We start from the raw sequence: 19166 nt of genomic DNA, 5'->3' as shown, positions 1-19166 counted from the left end.
TTTTCTTTGAAAACGTTTTGCTTCTCATCCAAGAAGCTTCAGTTCTAACCAACTGGTGGGAGACCGGAAGGAATTACACGAAGCTTCTTGGATGAGAAGTGAAACATTTTCAAGGGGGGGGGGGGAAACCCCAAAATGAATCTTGGATGAGAAGCAAAATGTTTCCAAAGAAAAAACAAGAAAGTCCAGTTGCCTTTTGGAGAAAGAAAAGGAAGGAAAGAAAGAAAAAGGGAAGAAAGAAAAAGGAAAGAAAGAAAGGAAAGACAGAAAGAAGAAAGAAAGAAAAGAAAGAGAAAGGAAAGAAAGAAAAAAAGAAAAAAGAGAGAAAGAAAAAGAAAGAAAAAAGGAAAGACAGAAGAAAGAAAGAAAAAGAAAAAGGAAGAAAGAAAAAGGAAAGAAAGAAGAAAGAAAGGAAAGAAAGAAGAAAAAAGAAAAAGAAAGAAAAAAAGAAAAAGGAAAGACAAAGAAAAAAGAAAGAAAGAAAAAAGAAAGAGAAAGAAAAGAAAGAAAGAAAAAGAAAAAGCACCTTTGGCACAACCATGACTTGGATGGTTGAGAATCTCCATAGAAGAAACCCGGAATTGTCAACGCGAGGGTCCCTCTATCCCTTGGCCAATCTATATTCCTCCCAGCGGAAGTCGTAGCTCTATGGCGCTTTTTTTAAAAAAGCCTCGCGGCTTCCTCACCGGAACCGGAAGTGGGGCGATGCGGGGTCGGCCCTGTGTTGCTCGGCGGCCGTTTTCGCTCGCCGCCATGCCGTCCGAGCAATTTCGGCTGCAGACCGTGGAGGCTCTGCGGAACACCCGCAAAGGGCGGCTGCGTTACTGCCGCGACTGGAGCCCGCTCGAGGAGGTGCGCCGCGGCCTGGCCCCCCTCTCTCTTCCCTCCGCCCGTCCCATCCCCTCCACGGGCTGGGGGACTACAACTCCCATCGGTCTCCACCCTGCAGGGCGGGAGCGTGATGGGAGTTGTGATTCCTCATCCCCACCCGTGGGGCGGGAGCCGGTATGGCTGGCTTCGAGCCCCCCCTCGCCGCGGGGAGGGATGCTGCTGGTGTCCTAGCTGGGGATGATGGGCAGGGTGGTCCAGCAGAGTGCTCCACCTTATCATTGCAAAAAGGAGGTGGGGGGGGGTTTCCTTGCAGCCCCCGCCCTCAATTTAGTGTCAGTTCTTTCTTCCCAGAACTGCTGGGAGTCAGGCAGGCTGCCTACAAATTTAATAAACAATATTTATTAATTTTATAATGAAATTATGTATGTTATAATGTAGATTGGTATAAATCAATATAAATTATATAAAAAAAATTAAGTGGTCGTCCTCGACTTAATGACCACAATTGAGCCTAACGTTTATGTTGTTAAGTGAATCATTTCCCCATTTTGCGACCTTTCTTGCCACAGAATCACTGCAGTTGTTAAGTGGATAAAACACGGTTGTTAAGTGAATCAATTTTCCCCATTGAGTTGGCTTGTCAAGAAGGTCTCAAAAGGGGATCACGTGACCCCCCCCGGGACACTGACCGTCATAAATACGAATCAATTGTCAAGCATCTGAATTTTGATCAGGGATGCTGCAACGGTCATAAGTGTGAAAATGGGTCGCTTTTTTTTCAGTGCTGTTGTAGCTTTGAGCAGCCACTAAATCAACAGCTAAATGTCGTAAGTCGAAGATTATCTGTCTTCCTGTGGTTTTTTTTTTAAAAAAAAAATTAGAATTAATTAGGTTTCGCAGAGGTGGCTCTTTTTCATATCGATTGGGTAAAACCAACCCTTTCCAGCCCACCAGAACGGCTAAAATTCCTTGTACTGAAATGCTAAAACAGCATTTTAGCAAGCCTGATTTGCAAGATGTATTTATTTCTTTCTTTAAATTATTTATCCTTAGTAAATAAAACGGCCTTCCTGGGAATGTAAGTCAGGAAGGCGTCTTCCGGCCTCTTATTCCGTTTATTGTTTGGGCTGTTTTCTCCTTGGAAACAAATTCAAATGTTTTCCCATCAAGATCGTCTCCCTTCCTTTCGACCATTTTGAATGGCTTCACCTCCTGGCGGGCGGTAAAAAGGAAGGTGTGGATTGAGGCGTGATTTGCAGCATGCGTTGCTATCTTATATCTCGTTTTGTTCTTTTCAGGGCATCTTGGAAGAGGATAAAGCTCTTCCGGTGTTGTCTCGCTGCACAGGTTGGGTGCTTGAAAAAATCATCTCCCATTCTCCAAAGTCAGATCTCTTGGCAAAATGCACTCCTGAAGGGGCGTCCCTTTTCCATGGTTTATCATTAGAGATCGATGCCTCTCCTGTCAATCAGGACAGCCCCCTGCCCTCGCTAACAGAAGCCCCAGCTGATGACCAGGTAATGCTTTACATATAACAGTTTTGTTTTTTTTATAGATAGATAGATAGATAGATAGATCGATAGATAGATAGATAGATAGATATAGATATATAGATATAGATATAAACTCAAGTACTTTGGCCACCTAATGAGAAGGAAGGACTCACTGGAGAAGGGCCTAATGCTGGGAAAGATTGAGGGCAATAGAAGAAGGGGACGACAGAGAATGAGATGGCTGGATGGAGTCACTGAAGCAGTAGGTGTGAACTTAAATGGACTCCAGAAGATGGTAGAGGACAGGAAGACCTGGAGGAACGTTGTCCATGGGGTCGCGATGGGTCAGACACGACTTCACAATTAACAACAACATAGATAGATAGATAGATAGATAGATAGATAGATAGATAGATAGATAGATAGATAGATAGATAGAGATACATATATAGATATATATAGAGAGATAGATAGAGATAGATATAGATAGATAGATAGATAGATAGATAGATAGATAGATAGATAGATAGATAGATAGATATACATATATCCTGTGTTTTCATAGCGCCCAGTTGTGAATTCAACCTCTCACTTGCTCTTGTTCTGTTTCTCCTGGGCCCGGAAGAAATGGAGAAGCACGGGGAGCAACCAGGAGCCCCTCACCCTGACCCCCCCGTCCAAAAGTACGGGAGTCGAAGGCCTCATTCATTTGCACAAGGAGATCCAGAAGCTGAAAGGGAAGGTGAGAGTCAAAGGCCCGGCTGGCGGGATTGGATGAGGGGGGTAGACGTTTGTTTAACTATACGGCCGTTGTCTTGAAAATGACCGGGAATATTTAGGATTAGGTGTTCGTGTATTGTCACCATAACTGGCCTAAGATGTTTCACTTGAGTGAAAGAACGAGGCAGATTTCCTTCCGAAATTGTGCTGCTGGCAACTGGTTAGGGGTCTCAGAGGGGTGTCAGTCGAATTGAGAGGGTCCTCTATAGATTGGTGCATACCCAGAGTTGTATGTGTCTTCTTGCTACTTCTTCCTTCTTCTTCCTACTTTCTTTCTTTCTTTTTTCTCCCCCTCTTCCCCTCTTTCCCTCCCTCCCCCCTCCTCTGCCTTCTTCTTCTTCTTCTTCTTCTTCTTCTTCTTCTTCTTCTTCTTCTTCTTCTTCTTCTTCTTCTTCTTCTTCTTCTTCTTCTTCTTCTTCTTCTTCTGTTTCTGCTTCTTCTTCTCCTTCTCCTCTTCCTCTTCTTCGTCTTCTTTCCCCCCCTCCTCCTCCTCCTCTTCTTCTTCTTCTTCTTCTTCTTCTTCTTCTTCTTCTTCTTCTTCTTCTTCTTCTCCCTTTCCACTATTCCTCCTTCTTCTCCTCATCCTCCTTCTGTTCTTCTCTTCCTCCTCCTCCTCTTCTTCTTCTCCTCCTCCTACTCTTTCTCCTCTTTTTCTTTATTTCTTCTTCTACCATTTCGGACGTCGAGCTCTGGCTCTTTCTGGCGGTCTCACCCATTGTTACTTGATGCTGTTGTAGTACGCCTTTGACGTTGTCTCTCCATCTTCTGCCTCTGCCTCGCGTTTTTTGGCCCACTCTTTTCGCCTCGGCCTCGTGCGCTATAGAATCCCAAGACATTTCTCTCCAGGTGAGCTCTGGAGCTCTTTGCTGTTTCCGTACGGAGTCTAAAGATTGGTCCTTGGGGCATTGCCATGACCGATAAAAGTTTGGCTAGAGAGAAATCCTGGGTGGAGGGCTCTCAAACCTCAGTATTTCCTCTCGGTTTCTAGCTGATTTGGGTAAGGACAGCCAACGGGTAGGGACAGGAAAGAAAATGCTGTGAGACCAGGAGCCTGTAGTTTCCCCTCCCGTTTTCCTGCAGGAGCAGCTGAAGCAACGCTTGGAACAGCAGGAACAGGCGGGGAAGGCCGCCTGCGAAGAGGCCAGCGAGTTGCTGAAGCGTTTCGATGAGCTGAAGGAGCTGAAGCAACATCAGGAGTACCAGCACCTTCAGCAAGAGATGGAGAACAGGTGAGCCTCCGGCAGCGTCTCCTGGGGGGGGGGAGAAACCGATGGAGACTTGATGGGCTCTGAGCTTATCGCGATCTCGGCGTGTGTGTGTGTAACGCGTCTTGTGTTTTTCATTCCAGCTCCAAAGAAGCTCAAGGCCAGCAAGAAAAGCTGAAGGAGGAACATCGGCGCAGAGCCAAGGTAAGGAAAGGAGCCAGGAGAATTGACCAAGCCAGGCAGGAGAAAAGAGGGTCTTGCAGTTCAGCCTTTGTGCCCCTAGCTAATCAGCATTAAGGCAGGGCTTTTCAACCTTTTCACCCACTGTACCACTTTTAGGATATGGCAACATCCGAGTACCACCAGTCGCCTAGCAAGGTGTCAAAAACTTGATGACCAAAAAAGAAAAAAGTGATAAAGTATAGGTAGTCCTCGACTTACAACAGTTCGCTTAGGGACTGTTCGAAGTTACAGTGGCCCTGAAAAAAGTGCCCCCCCCCCAAGCCACAACCGAGCAAGACACCTGCCTGCCCACCTGCCCGCGCTCTTCCTCCTGTCCGAGGTTTTCATTGTTGTGAGCACTTCTGTTGAGGATTGGCAGTGGGGTAGGGGGGTGTTTGGTTTTTATTCCCCCCGTCTGCTGGGTGGTTGCAGCAGGTTTTGATCGCTTCACATGACCCTGGGACACTGTGACCATCATAAATAAATATGAATCAGTTGCCAGGCATCTGAATATAAATCACAAGACCCTGGAGATGCTGCAACATTCCAGCTGATCGGCGCTTCTTCTGGGCTCAGCGGAAGCGCCAGGATCAGTGCTGCTTCCCAGCTGATTGGTGCTTCTTCTGGGCTCAGCGGGAGCGCCAGGATCAGCGCCGAGCTCCAGTTGGAGCCTGGTGCTGATCCTGGTGCTTCTGCTGTTTGCCATCACTGTTGCCTGTCAGTGTCGGTGTGAGTGGTCTTGGAGGTTCTTTGGTTGGGCTATTTATTGACAGGGTAAGCCACCACTGATGATGCTACCTAGCTGGGTCATGAAATGTCTGCAAGGAAAACAAGCCAAGCTCAGAGAGCACCAAGGACTCCACAGTCCTTCTCCTCCCTCCTCTTCTTCCTCCTCCTCCCCTTTCTCTCCTCCCTCCTCTTCTTCCTCTTCCTCCTCCTTCCTCCTCCCCTTTCTTTCCTCCCTCCTCTTCTTCCTCTTCCTCCTCCTTCCTCCTCCTTCCTCCTCCTCCCCCTTCTCTCCCTCCTCTTCTTCCTCTTTCTCCTCCTTCCTCCTCCTCCTCTCCTCCCTCCTTTTCCTCCTCGCTTTCTTTTCCTCCTCCTCCCTCCTCCTCCTCTCCACAAACCCCACTCCCTTCTAGTACTGATGATGTTACCTAGTTGGGTCCTGAAACGTCTGCAAGAAAGCAAGCCGGCTCAAGAGAGCCCCGAGGAGCCCACCGTCCAATGAGCTTTTGCCTTAACATTACATGGGCGTAGGTGAGACGGCGCCCGAGCTTTCGAGACGGCCTCGCCCTTTTCCCAAACGGAAACTCCCTTCTTCCCTCCCAAAGCTTTTGAGCCGGAAGCTCCGTGAGGCCGAGCAGCAGCGCCAGCGGCAGGAAGACCTGGAGCGCCAGCGGCGGGAGGAGAGCCAGGAGCGCCTGCGCCGCCTCTACGCCATCCAGGAGGAGGTCCTGCAGATCCACCAGCAAGTCGGCCTGGGCGCCCGGCAGAAAGAGCTGCCCACCCTCGATTTCTCGCTCTTCAACAACCGGGGCAATCAGCTCTGCGGGGAGGTGTCGGCCTTGGTCCGCGTGGCCAATGAGGTAAAAGCCCCCTTCTGGGTTCAAGAGAAGCAGCGTCAGCTGAGCTTCGCCTCATCTTTCCTGAGCCCTGGTGGCGCAGTGGTTAGAGTGTGGTACTGCAGGCTCCTTCTGCTGACTGCCGCCAGTTCGAGTCTCACTGGCTCAAAGTTGACTCGTCCTTCCATTCTTCTGAGGTTGGTAATTCTTAAGTGCTTATGCGCTCTCTCTCTCTCTCTCTCTCTCTCTCTCTCTCTCTCTCTGTCTCCATATATTTATATCTATATATGATCTATCTATCTATTTATCTATCTCTACATCACTATCTACCTCCCTCCCTCCATCTCTATTTACCTCCCTCTCTCATCTATCTATCTATCTATCTATCTATCTATCTATCTATCTATCTATCTATCTATCTCTACATCACTATCTACCTCCCTCCATCCATCCCTCTCTATTTACCTCCCTCTATCTATCTATCTATCTCTACATCACTATCTACCTCCCTCCATCCATCCCTCTCTATTTACCTCCCTCTCTCATCTATCTATCTATCTATCTATCTATCTATCTATCTATCTATCTATCTATCTATCTGTCTAATTGCCTATCTATCTCAATCCATCCATTCATCACTCATCTATCCATCCATCATCTATCATCTGTCTATTGCCATGGTGGCATCTGAAGGCAGGACAAGAAACAATGGTTGGAAACTGATCAAAGAGAGAAGCAACCTGGAATTAAGGAGAAACTTCCTAACAATGACAATTAACCAGTGGAACGGCTTGCCACCAGAAATCGTGGGTGTTCCATCACTGGAGATTTTTAAGAAAAGACTGGACAGTCACCTGTCTGAGACGGTATAGGTTCTCTTGCTCAAGCAGGAGGCTGGACTAGAAGACCTCCAAGGTCCCTTCCAGCTCTATTCTATTCTAATGTATGAGAGCCGATTCATAAACCTTTAGCTGAGGCCGGCACCCAAAGGGAGATTTGCATTTGATCAGTTGAATCATCTGGAAAGACAGATCAAGCTGGCTTCCTTCCAGAAACCGGGCAGATAAATCCCCAGAGTTTTTGTGTAAGCATCATAGTTGATATCTGAGTTTTTGTTTTGTTTTGTTTTGAAAAGCAGGCTTTCCCCACTGAGGCAGATGTGGCTTCCGCTGAGCACGTCCTGCTCAAAATGCACCAGCTCTTTTCCAATATGCAGCAAGAAATTGCTCTGGCCCTGGAACAGACGAAGGAGGAGGAGGAGAAGGTGGCTTTGGCTGCAGCTGCAGCCGCCGAGGCCCAAAAAACAGAGGAACTGCAGAAACAGGAGCTGGCAAAATCCCAGGCTTCAAATCCCGGAAATCTAGCTGGAGGTAAAACTCCGACATTCTATCAGTGTCTCTGCTTTTCTGGCATCCTTCTGTTGCGTGGGGTTATAGCCCCCATCATCCTCTCCATGGTGGTGGTTTTTCCGTAAATATTACTCCTCTTTCGAAGTCGCCTTTCTCCATCCGATGCTCTCTGGGACAGTGACTTTTAAGATTCCTGGTTATTTTGGACAGGATCAGTTTGGGAAAAGGGTAATTCCCTACAAAAAATTCCTATGCTTTTATTTCCACTCCAAGCTTTACGTTTCATACAAGCAGCGTCCGGTTGCAGAGAAAAATTCCCTCCTGATGCAGTGGCTCTTAATCCCCAATCCGTGGGGTGGTTTTGTCCAGCGTGCTCTGTAGTTCTTTTTATTATTATTATTATTATTATTATGGATCATCGCACAGTCAGCCAGATGTTCAGACTGGATTTGGCATTTTGTCTACCTATCGAGTCCTTACCCAGGACCTGGGATAGGCAGATGTGGATGTTTGATGGTATTACAGATATCGTCGCAGATGGAAGCAGTTCCTAGTAAGGCCGCCTTTTGCAATTGACTAATAGCGAATTTGTCAATGCCAATGGTGTTCAAGTGGTGCTCCAGTTGTTTTGGGATTGCACCCAAGGAGCCTGTGACTATTGGTACTACCCTTGCTTGCTTTTGCCACAGTCTTTCTATTTCTATTTGTAGGTCTTTGTATTTGGTTATCTTCTCCAGTTCTTTCTCGTTTATTCTGCTGTCTCCAGGCACTGCCACATCCACTATCCAGACTTTTTTGTCTTTCTTATCGACAATTGTTAAGTCTGGGGTGTTATGTTGCAGGTGCTTGTCTGTTTGAATTCTGAAGTCCCAGAGCAGTTTAATTTTATCATTTTCCATGATGATGATGATGATGATGATGATGATGATTATTTAAAGACATAGGGGAGACCCTGTGCTCTGCCTTCATGGTCCCATGGAAAAGATGGGGCGTATACTATCGTCTTTGGTGGACATGCCCTAAAACCAAAAGATTTTGCTCAAGAATACGTATGAGAATATGACTAAAAAACACCTAGGTTTTAAGCCAGATTTTTTTTTTGTTAGGTATAATTGTAAGAAATGATGAGAAGGACTGTGTATATTTAATGTTACATGTATGAACTGCAGCGGGAATTGTATTTGCTCAGCATTGGAAAGATGGAAGAATGGCCAGATCATTAAGAAAATTTTAGATGGTGCAGAAATGGACAGACCGACACTGAAAATGCAAGAGAAAGAAGATTCAGATTACTTTAGAACATGGGATGCATTTTATCGATGGCTAGAAAGACGAGGCAGAGAGAAAGGAATTTAACATGGATTAGTAAACTAAACCTTGGAACCCAGCCAATAGGTTGCTGATAAAATATTAAGGATTTGTGACCATAAAAAATTAATAAAATATTGAACAAAAAAAGAAAAGATGGGGTGTGAAGGTAAAAAAATAGCCATAATATGTGGTTGGGGTTGCCCCAAAGAAGAGGGAATCAAGCTATTCTCCAAAGCACTTAAAGGCAGGACAAGAAGCAACGGATGGAAACTCATCAAGCAGAGAAGCAACTTAGAATTAAGGAGAAACTTCCTGACAATTAGAACAATTAACCAGTGGAACAACCTGCCTCCAGAAGTGGTGAATGCTCCAACACTGGAAGCTTTTAAGAAGAGACTGGACAGCCATTTGTCTGAAATGGTATAGGGTTTCCTGCCTGAGCAGGAGGTTGGACTAGATGACCTCCAATGTCCCTTCCAACTTTATTATTGTTATTGTTATTAACAGACTTCTTCTGCTTCCTTTGTTCTTAAAATCTTTTAAATCATTTTAAAAAAATGTAAAACAATTGCAGCTCCCTCTTTCTGTCCTGCTAGTGGTAGCTCGTTGCGTTAGGCAAAAAAAAATCTATTGTTGGTTTTCACCTAGTGAGGAAAATAGAGAATCACAGGTGTAGTCCTTGACATAACGGCCACAATTGTTGCTAAGTGAGACATCTCTTAAGCGTATTTTGCAGCCCCTCTTGCCCCATTTGAATCGCTGCAGTTGTTAACAACACACTGGTTAAATGAATCTGATTTGGCTTTGCTTGTCTGAAGATCACAAAGGGGGGGTCACGTGACCCACCTCACCCCGGGATACAGCGACCGTCGTAAATATGAATTAGTTGCCAAGCAGTTGAATTTTGATCATGTGACCCTGGGGGATGCTACAAGGGTTGCAAATGTGAATAATAATAATAAAGTTGGAAGGGACCTTGGAGGTCATCCAGTCCAACATGCTCAGGCAGGAAATCCTATATCATTTCGGACAAATGGCCATCCAGTCTCCTCTTACAAACCTCCAGTGTTGGAGCATTCGCCGCTTCTGGAGGCAGGTGGTTCCACTGGTTAATTGTTCTGACTGTCAGGAAGTTTCTCCTTAGTTCTAGGTTGCTTCTCTCCTTGATGAGTTTCCACCCGTTGCTTCTTGTCCTGCCTTCAGGGGTTTTGGAGAATAGGTTGACTCCCTCTTCTTTGGGGCAGCCCCTGAGATATTGGAACACTGCTATCATGTCCCCCCTGGTCCTTCTCTTCGTTAAACTAGACATACTCAATTCCAGCAACCGTTCCTTATATGTTTTAGCCTCCAGTCCCCTGATCCTCTTTGTTGCTCTTCTCTGTCCTCTTTCTAGAGTCTCAACATCTTTTCTACAAAACTGGATGGTGAAAGTCACTTTTTTCAGTACTGTTGTAACTTCGAACAGTCACTAAACGAACAGTTGTAAATCAAGGGCTAGCTGAACTAGTTTCTGCTTTGCTGTCATGTCTCCAGGGCTTCAGGTAAAGGCAGACGCATCCATTATGAAGTGGTACCAGGAGCTACAGAAAGAATCCCAGCAGTGTGAGGCTTCCTTCAGCTGCTTGGCCAGCAGCAAAGGCACGCAGGTAAGAATATTCCTAGATCAGGCGTATCCAACCTTAGCAACCTTTAAGACTTGAGGACTACAATTCCCAGAATTCCCCAGCCAGCACTTGTACCACAACAGGAAGTTTGGAATCCTGCGCTAAGCTCGGCTTTTGAACGTTTCCCCCTTTTTTTTCCCTGCAGGAGAAAAAAATCAAAATGGAATTGCAGAAAGCTGCCACCATCCCTGTTAGCCAGATTTCTACCATCGCAGGTGAGCCCTAGTTCTGTTATTCCTTATAAAATGTCTGATCACAATATTAGCCGTTGATCAACTGCTAATCACTATTACACTTGTTTATCAACCCTGGTATTAACTGGGAGACAAACTCTGCAGCAAGTGGGAGATCGAACAGATTGCTAACCAACTTAGCTGACAACCTGTCACCCAAAAGGTAGAGGAAGGAACTAGAGAAAAAGCTGTAGTGGACCTAATTCTTACTAATAGAGAAGAAGTGATGGAGTTGAAGTTACCAGAACGTTAGGGGAAAGTGACCACATCGCATATTGGAATTCAATATAATGCAAACACAAGCAATAGAACATAACCCAGCCAGTGTCTTAAACTTTAAAAGAGCTGATTTTAACAAACTCAGAGAGAACGTAAGAAAAATCCCATGGATAAAAATCCTAAAGGGGAAAACAACTCAAGAAATGTGGGCAACACTGAAAAATATGATCATAAAAGCCCAGTCCAACACTATACCACTGAAAAAGAAAAACAAGAAATCCAAGAACGAACAAGCATGGTTGCACAAAGATCTCTGATAAACTGAAAGGCAAAAAGGACAAGTACAAAAACACATCACTAAGGCAGAGTATCAGCAGATAGCCCGAATCTGCAAAGATGAAGTCAGGAAAGCATAGGGCTCAGAATGAGCAAAGACTTGCAACAAAAGTCAAAAGATAATGAAAAAAAAGTTTCTTTCAACATAATAGCAAAAAAGTCAAGGAAAGTCCAATAAAGAGAGAAGATGGCAAGGAAGTAACAGGCAGTAGAGGGAAAGGAGAGCTCCTTAACTCATTCTTTGCATTAGTCTTCACGCAAAAAGAAACTATAGCTCAACCTACCAAAAACATGACTGTAAAAGACAAGACTACAAATAAAAATTAAAATAAGCAAGAAAATGGTCAGAGAACACCTGTCCGACCTTGATGAATATATGTCAGATATCATATATAACACGAAAACCCACGCTCATGGCCCAGCCGCTTGCTTTGGCTATCGTAACGTTACTTATTTCAAATGCCTAAACCTGGCTTCCTGCCCCAGCTGCTTCCCTCACTGGTATCTTTTTCTTCTGCTGGTCTTCACAGGTTCTCAGCTGAAGGAGATATTTGAAAAAATCAATAGCTTCCTTTCGGGAAAGTACGTGAAGTGCGGGGGCCACAAAGTATCTGTCACGCAGCATCCTGAAGGCCTGGAGTTTGTTTATTTCAAACTGGCTGAAAAGTTTGTGGTAAGAAGGTCATCTTGGCAAAAAAAAAAAAAGTTCTCCAGATGAAAAGGTGACTCTGCCCAGGTGGTCTTTTAAATCGTCATTTACCTCAGAGGCTTCTTTGAAGCTGTCTTGAAAAGAGCAATAGCGCTTAGACTTATAGACCGCTTCACAGTGCTTTACAGCCCTCTCTAAGCAGTTGACGGTCAGCATATTGGCCTCCAACCATCTAGGTCCTCATTTTACCGACCGAAGGATGGAAGGCCGAGTTAACTTTGAGCCAGTCGGGATCGAACTGCTGGCAGAGGGCAGAGTTAGTCTGCAATACTGCATTCTATCCTGTGCGCCACCAGAGTAAGTAGGTAGGTAGGTAGGTAGATAGATGATAGGTGGGTGGTGGGTGGGTGGGTGGGTGGGTTAGTGGATGGATGGATGGATGGATGGATGGATAAATAGATAGATAGATAGATAGATAGATAGATAGATAGATAGATGAAGAGATAGATAGAGACAGGCAGATAGATAGATAGATAGATAGATAGATAGATAGATAGATAGATAGATAGGACGGACAAATAGATAGCAATAGCACTTAGACTCATACACAGCTTCACAGTTCATTACAGCCCCCTCTAAGCTGTTTACAGAGTCAGCATCTTGCCCCCAACAATTTGGGTCCTCATTTTACTGACCTTGGAAGGATGGAAGGCTGAGTCAACCTTGAGCTGGTCGGGATTGAACTGCTGGTGGTCGGCAGAATTATATCCACTGCACCACTACAGCCCATAGATAGATAGACAGACCGACAGTAATTGCAATTGCACTGAGACTTATATACCGCTTTACGGTGCTTTACAGCCCTCTCTAAGCAGTTTACAGAGTCAACCTCTTGTCCCCAACAATCTGGGTCCTTGTTTTACTGACCTCGGAAGGATGGAAGGCTGAGTCAACCTTCGGCCGGTCAGGATCGAACTGCCAGCAGTTGGCAGAATTAGCCTGCAATGCTGCATTCTAACCCTTGCGCCACCACGGCTCAGTAAATAATCCAGTCAATAGAGGGAAGGAAATCTGGATAATTCTGACTGGAAAAAAGGCTGGGTTTATGTACCGCCCTGCCCTTAAAAGATGATTTACAAACGATGTTGAACCCACGTTTGGTGATGGGTGAACTTCTCTTCTTCCTTGGGGCAGTTAGAGCAGGCTAAAATATATCTTTTTGGTTTGTGTGTGTGTGGGTATTTTCCAGAAACAAGGCGAAGAAGAGGTAGCCTCTCACCACAAAGCTGCGTTCCCCATTGCCGTGGTGGCATCTGGTATCTGGGAGCTGCACCCCAAGGTGGGCACCCTCATCCTGGCTCACTTGCACAAAAAGTGTCCTTATGCTGTCCCCTTCTACCCTGCGATGAAGGAAGGCACCCCCCTGGCAGAGTATCAGAGGTGATTTAATTCAGTTGAGCATCCTGGGCGGTTGGGAAGCCGAGCGAGGCTGTACAGGGAGTCCTCAAATTCGCAGCAGTTCATTTAAGTCTGAGGTCCCCAACCTTTTGGGCACCAGGGACTGGTTACATAGAGAGAGGTTTTTCCACCAACCGGAGAGGGCGTGGTTTCGTGTACCCCCTGCATTCCACAGATGCATTAGAGAGCTGTGAACAGATTCAGTTTGTGGTGCTCAACAATCCAGCATTGATATGCTGGGTTAAAGCTGGATGTTGAGTTACGAGCGGTTCGTGTTAAGCTGGGACCCCAGGGCTCCCGATTCATCTCCCTCTTGGGCACGCTGGTCAGCCTCTCCACCTCTTCTTTAGGACCCTTGGCTACCAAGTGAAGGATGGGAAAGTAGAGCCTCAAGACAACTTTCTAAAACGGATGTCTGGAATGATCCGACTCTATGCGGCCATCCTGCAACTTCAGTGGCCGTATCAGGATAAGCAAGGAGTAAGTGGGTCTTCGGACATCCACACTTGGTTAACTGTTTTGGCAGCCTTTTTCACCTTCCCTGCAGTGGTGTCCTTTCTAACAGCCTCTGAATCTGCTCAGAAAACTTGTTGAGGCTGCTTCAGATGGAAGCCAAACTGTCACGGTTCCGACTGACGGACCCAAATAAGCAAACTTTCCGATCTCTTAATGTAAAGCTGTATTGACTACATCATTTCGGCACGCGTGAAAGCAAAACCATCTCTGACAAACCCCTATAGTTAAAGCATAGAATCCGCCCTCCCATCTTTGAACAGGTTACATTGGCCAATTAGGTGGAAATATATTGTTATGAGAAAAAGTCTCTGAGTGGGGCCAGGCATCTGGTGACTCGTCCTTGATTCTCAGGGTCTGCCTTCTTTATCTCGGTAGCCTACATTCCATTTCCCCATCTTCCCCCCAAGTTTGTTGGCCAGCTAAGAAACCATAATCGTTGCATCAGCAAAGCACCACCTATGAAAGAGAGCTTGAAAATAAAGTAGGGGTTTTGGTGAAAATAGAAGTAATTCAGGGAACTGTTCTTTCTTTTTGTCCGTTAGACTCATCCACACGGATTAAACCATGCCTGGCGTTGGCTGGCACAGATGTTGAACATGGAGCCTCTGGCAGATGTGACAGCAACCGTTCTGTTCGATTTCCTGGAGGTAAGTGGCCCTCCTTGACTGCCTGTGGTTCTTTCCTTCTCCTTGCAGTCCGCAAGTAACTATGATCTCCTATTAACGTGGCTGGGCAGTCTTAACTTGGATCAGTTTGAGGTAGATTGCAATCCTCTCTTCTGACAGCACGGCTTGACATTCTTCTGTTTTGTGTGCCTCAGGTGTGTGGGAATGCGCTCATGAAGCAGTACCAGGTGCAATTTTGGAAGTTGCTTCTCCTGATCCAGGAAGAATATTTTCCCAGGTACGGCGTGCAATTGGGCGGCAGTCTGAAACGCACACGCTTCCCTCTGCATTTTTTCCAGTGGTAAGGGAGAGGTTGTCAAACAGTTTTGTTTGTTTGTTTGTTTGCTTTTTTTCCCTGCTCGCTCAATTACAAATCCTTGAGTAAGCTGGGACAGAGCATTCCCCCTGGGAAGAGTTGTGAGTTTCAAAAGTTCTTTGTCAGTCTTCTTCTCAGTCCCGATGATTGGCCAAGCCAGGAGAGGACAGAGTAAATCAATATTAAGAGTTCAATCTTTGAATATTGGAATCTTCTCCCCTCCAGGATTGAAGCAATTACCAACCCCGGGGAAATGGGCTCCCTCATACGATTCAAGCAGTTTTTAAAGGTGAGTTGATGTTCTCTCAATCTAGGTGTTCAGCTAAGACAAGGGCGGCTGAGTTGGGCTGGTTGTTTTTTGTTTTTTCCCTCCTTCGGTTGTCCCCAATCCTCAGCCTTTTAGGCACTCAGCTCTCTGCTTCCTCAACTGTTAGGAAGCTCCAGAGCACACAACTTCCAAACTCTCCTGCTTGTAAGAATGTTGTCGACTGATACGAGGTTCCCTTGTCAATCAGGAGTGTCTAGTTCTGATGTTGTTACCTGGTTTGGATGATACAACATCTATAAGAAAACAAGCCAGCTCAGAGAGCACTAAGGACCCCACAGTCGTCGTCGTCCTCCTCCTCCTCCTCCTCCTCCTCCTCCTCCTCCTCCTCCTCCTCCTCCTCCTCCTCCTCCTCCTCCTCCTCCTCCTCCTCCTCCCCACTCCCTTCTAGCACTGATGATGTTACCTAGTTTGGATAACGCAACATCTGCAAGAAAACAAGCTCAGAAAGCACTAAGGACTCCACAGTCCTCCTCCTCCACCTCTTCTCTGCAAAGTCCATTCCCTTCTAGCACTGATGATGTTACCTAGTTAGGTAATGAAACGTCTGCAAGAAAACATCCAAGGTCAGAAAGCACAAGGAACCCACAGTCGTTGTCCTCCTCCTCCTCTTCGTCTTCCTCCTCCTCCTCCCTTCTAGCACTGATGATGTTACCTAGTTAGGTAATGAAACGTCTGCAAGAAAACATCCGGTCAGAGAGCACCAAGGAACCCATAGTCGTTCTCCTCCTCCTCCTCCTCTTCCTCCTCCTCCAATTAAGAATGTGATGGAAGCAACCTTCAGAGTAGCAGCAGAGTCATCCTTACACACACACACACACAACCACCACCTTCTCTGTGGAGCCTTTCGTAGTCTCCATCCTCATCCGCCTTGCTATTTTTTTGCCAGACCTCTCCGTTCTCTCTCATCTTTCTGCTCTCGTCCCTTCCCGAGGCACACCGAGAATGTCCCCATTTGCTCCGGCTATTCTCCGAATCCATATCAGTCTCCCTCACTTCCCCCATCACAAACACAGTGCACAGTAGCTTTTTTTTTTTTGCAGCCTCATCACTGTACTGTCAGCGTTTGCATTGTACTGTCAGGTTACGCATCCAGAGAGGGATGTCGGGGGTTGGAACGTCTTGCCTTTAAAATCATCTTTTCTTCTCTTCCCAGGAATGCTTACAACGAAAAAACATTCCTCTCCCCAAAGGCTATTTGTCACCCTCTTTTTGGAAATCCTGAGGGTCGGATCCCCTGGCACTTTTACAGAAGGTGAAAAAAAAAAATAGCTTGCTTCGGGTTTTTTTTTGTGTGTGTGTGTGTGTTATAAAAAAAGTCTATAAGCTGATTTTTTGAAAAAAAACAACGTTTGGATTCTCTGCAGAATCTGGAAATGGCTCGTCCGCTTTACGAGATTGTCGAAGACAATCTGATATGTTGGGCCAGTCTTTGCCCTCGCAAATGAGGGAGGCTTTTGTGCACATGGGTGTGTCCTTCTGTTTTCCTGCCGTGCCATACCCATCCTCCTTAAGATACAGAAACAAATTGGTTTACGTGTCCTTGAGGGACTCCCCTGTTTATTAACTCCAGAAGTTTAACACACACCCCAAAAAAACACACCCCACACCTCAGTGTCTCAACCACTGCGGTTGAATTAGAAGAGAGTCTAATTCTTAATTAAAGCACTGCAGTCCTTTGCAAGCAAAAGCCGTGGCTGACTGCCTCTCGTTTTGAAAAAAATCAGGCAGAGTGGAAAAACCTTTGAGCTCATCCAAGCAATGCTGAAAGAACATGAATTGATTTGTGGCCTTCTTTTTCTTAAAAAGAAAGAGAGCGAGAGAGAGAAGAAAGACAAGAAAAAAGAAAGAAAAGGTTTTAAAGAGCTTAGCATTTAGTCGAAGTAACATTCCCCCCCCCCCCAAATAGAACCATGAATGGGAAAAGGAAAACGTTCCCGCTGGCTGTTTTAATTTTCGTGAAATCAAGGGAAACTGCTTCAAATCCGTCTGGAAGCAACGGTTTTCTGCCTCTTGGATCCAAGCCGATAATGAACAATAGGACTGTGGGATTTTCGCTTCTGCTATTTACAAGCAGTGGGTGGAAAACGAAGAGGAATTTGTATTTTTGTGTGTCGGTGCTAAACAGTAAAGTATTTCTGATAACTTATATATTTTTCGTACGATATGATCCAGCTTGCTGGTAGAGTGGGACATTTACGACAGCAATTGTGTTAGCTCAATCAAGCATGAAGCGTTGAGCTTTTGGTGTCCATTTGCTACAGTGATCATTTTACAATGATAAAAGATAATAAACCTTTGGAAGAAACTGCCTGGAATGTCATTAGAGCTCAAAGGAGCTTTATTTTAAAGGCTGTCATCGAGTAACTTATTTTTAATGTTTGCGCGTGCCTGTTTTCAAAGTAAAGACATTGGAATTTCTAATCTCAGGGTGTTTTTTTTTTTTTACGGCTTTTGCTTTGGTCTCTTTCTTATTGGTTTACTTTAAAGATGGAACTCATAAGGTGGCCTTCATACAGTGCTGAATTCCAGAGAGGGAGGATAAGAACAATTTTCATCTTAAAGAATTGCTAAAGAAAATTCTTTAGATCAAGCTTTTGGGCAGCAGGGACCATTTCCATGCAGTTTTGGTTACCACGTTACAAAAAAGACGTTGAGACTTTGGAAAAAGTACAAAGAAGAGCAACTAAGATGGTTAAAGGCCTGGAGACCAAAACATACGAAGAACGGTTGCAGGATTCGGAAATGGCCAGTCTAGAGAAAAGAAGGACTAGGGGGGACATGATGAGCAGTATTCCAGTATCTGAGGGGCTGCCACAAAGAAGAGGGGAGTCAACCTATTCTCCATAGCACCAGAAAGCAAGACAAGGAACAATGGATGGAAACTAATCAAGGAGAGAAGCAACCTGGAACTAAGGAGGAATTTCCTAACGATTAACCAGTGGAACGACTTGCCTCCAGAAGTTGTGGCTGCTTCATCACGGGAGGTTTTTAAGAAGAGACTGGCCAGCAATTTGTCTGAAATGGTATATAGACCAGCGGTTCTCAACCTGTGGGTCGGGACCCCATTTGGGGTCGAACGACCATTTCATGGGGGTCGCCAAACAACGCAGTCCGCCATTTTTTCCCCCCCTTTTCCTTAGCTGTGCTACTCCCTTTTATTCTATTGGCTTTTGAAAGCCAATAGAATAGACTCTCTTGAATAGAGTCTAATTCTATTGGCTTTCAAAAGCCAATAGGAATTGTCCAGGCTGTCTCTGCCCTGCTGAGCCCGCCAAAAGTCCCATTCTGCAAACGGTGCTGCACCCGTTGAGTCGTCCTCGACTTACGACCGGTTGAGTAGTCCTCGACTTACGACCAGTTGGGGGTCGTGGCATTAAAAAGGTTGAGAACTACTGGATTAGAGTCTCCTGCTTGAGCAGGGGGTTGGACTAGATGACCTCCAAGGTCCCTTGCGACTCTATTCTAATTGATTGAGAAAGGTTTTCTCGCGGATAGGAAGGGCATGGTACAATAATATTATAATAATAATAATAGAGTTGGAAGGGACCTTGGAGGTCTTCTAGTCCAACCCCCTGCTCAGGCAGGAAACCCTACACCATTTCAGACAAATGGCTGTCCAGTCTCTTCTTAAAAACTTCCAGTGTTGGAGCATTCACAGCTTCTGGAGGCAGGTGTTGCGTGCTACCTGCATCCTGTGGAGATGGCTTTGTTTGTTTGCACGGCCCGGTGCCAGTCCAGGGGTTGGGGGACCCCCTACTTTAGACCACACCGGGGAAATGACTCGGATCTTTCAAAAGCCTTGCAGTGACTTGCATGCGTTTAGCCCACGTCCACATGTTTCTGGGAATGTGTCCTTTGGAGAAGGCTCCTGTACGATTGTCACACCTCTGCAAACCGATGGATTTAGTGCGTCAGTAGCTATATAGAGTGTGATACTTAACTCAGCAATCCTTGGCCTCTCCAGTCTCAAAGGAATATTGTTATTCGGCATTTTGTTGCATCCAAAGATTGCTGGGATAAGGATACCCC

The 19166-nt window shown here is 45.6% G+C and overlaps 1 protein-coding gene across 2 annotated transcripts; it reads left to right on the top strand.

The window, feature by feature from the left end:
• Positions 1-469: 469 nt before the first annotated feature.
• On the top strand, positions 470-17558 carry GLE1 (GLE1 RNA export mediator). 2 transcript variants are annotated; one of them, XM_039321580.1, is made up of 17 exons: positions 470-852; positions 2130-2348; positions 2950-3066; positions 4185-4333; positions 4453-4513; positions 5863-6117; positions 7229-7463; positions 10287-10399; positions 10563-10632; positions 11736-11878; positions 13104-13294; positions 13663-13792; positions 14371-14475; positions 14649-14731; positions 15035-15098; positions 16291-16389; positions 17044-17558. In XM_039321580.1, the coding sequence occupies exons 1-16, from the start codon at positions 649-651 to the stop codon at positions 16357-16359; spliced, it is 2208 nt and encodes a 735-aa protein (XP_039177514.1). In that variant the 5' UTR covers positions 470-648; the 3' UTR covers positions 16360-16389; positions 17044-17558. The 2 variants fall into 2 exon arrangements, 1 of the variants encoding a protein (XP_039177514.1); XR_005553960.1 differs by lacking the exons at positions 15035-15098; positions 16291-16389; positions 17044-17558 and having other exon boundaries at positions 13104-13193; positions 14649-14686.
• The last annotated feature ends 1608 nt before the right edge of the window (positions 17559-19166 follow it).

This window comes from Crotalus tigris, unplaced genomic scaffold, assembly GCF_016545835.1.
Source record: "Crotalus tigris isolate CLP2741 ecotype Arizona unplaced genomic scaffold, ASM1654583v1 scf7180000023746.1698619, whole genome shotgun sequence".
NCBI lineage: Eukaryota > Metazoa > Chordata > Lepidosauria > Squamata > Viperidae > Crotalus > Crotalus tigris.
This window is presented reverse-complemented; position numbering and strand designations above follow the sequence as displayed.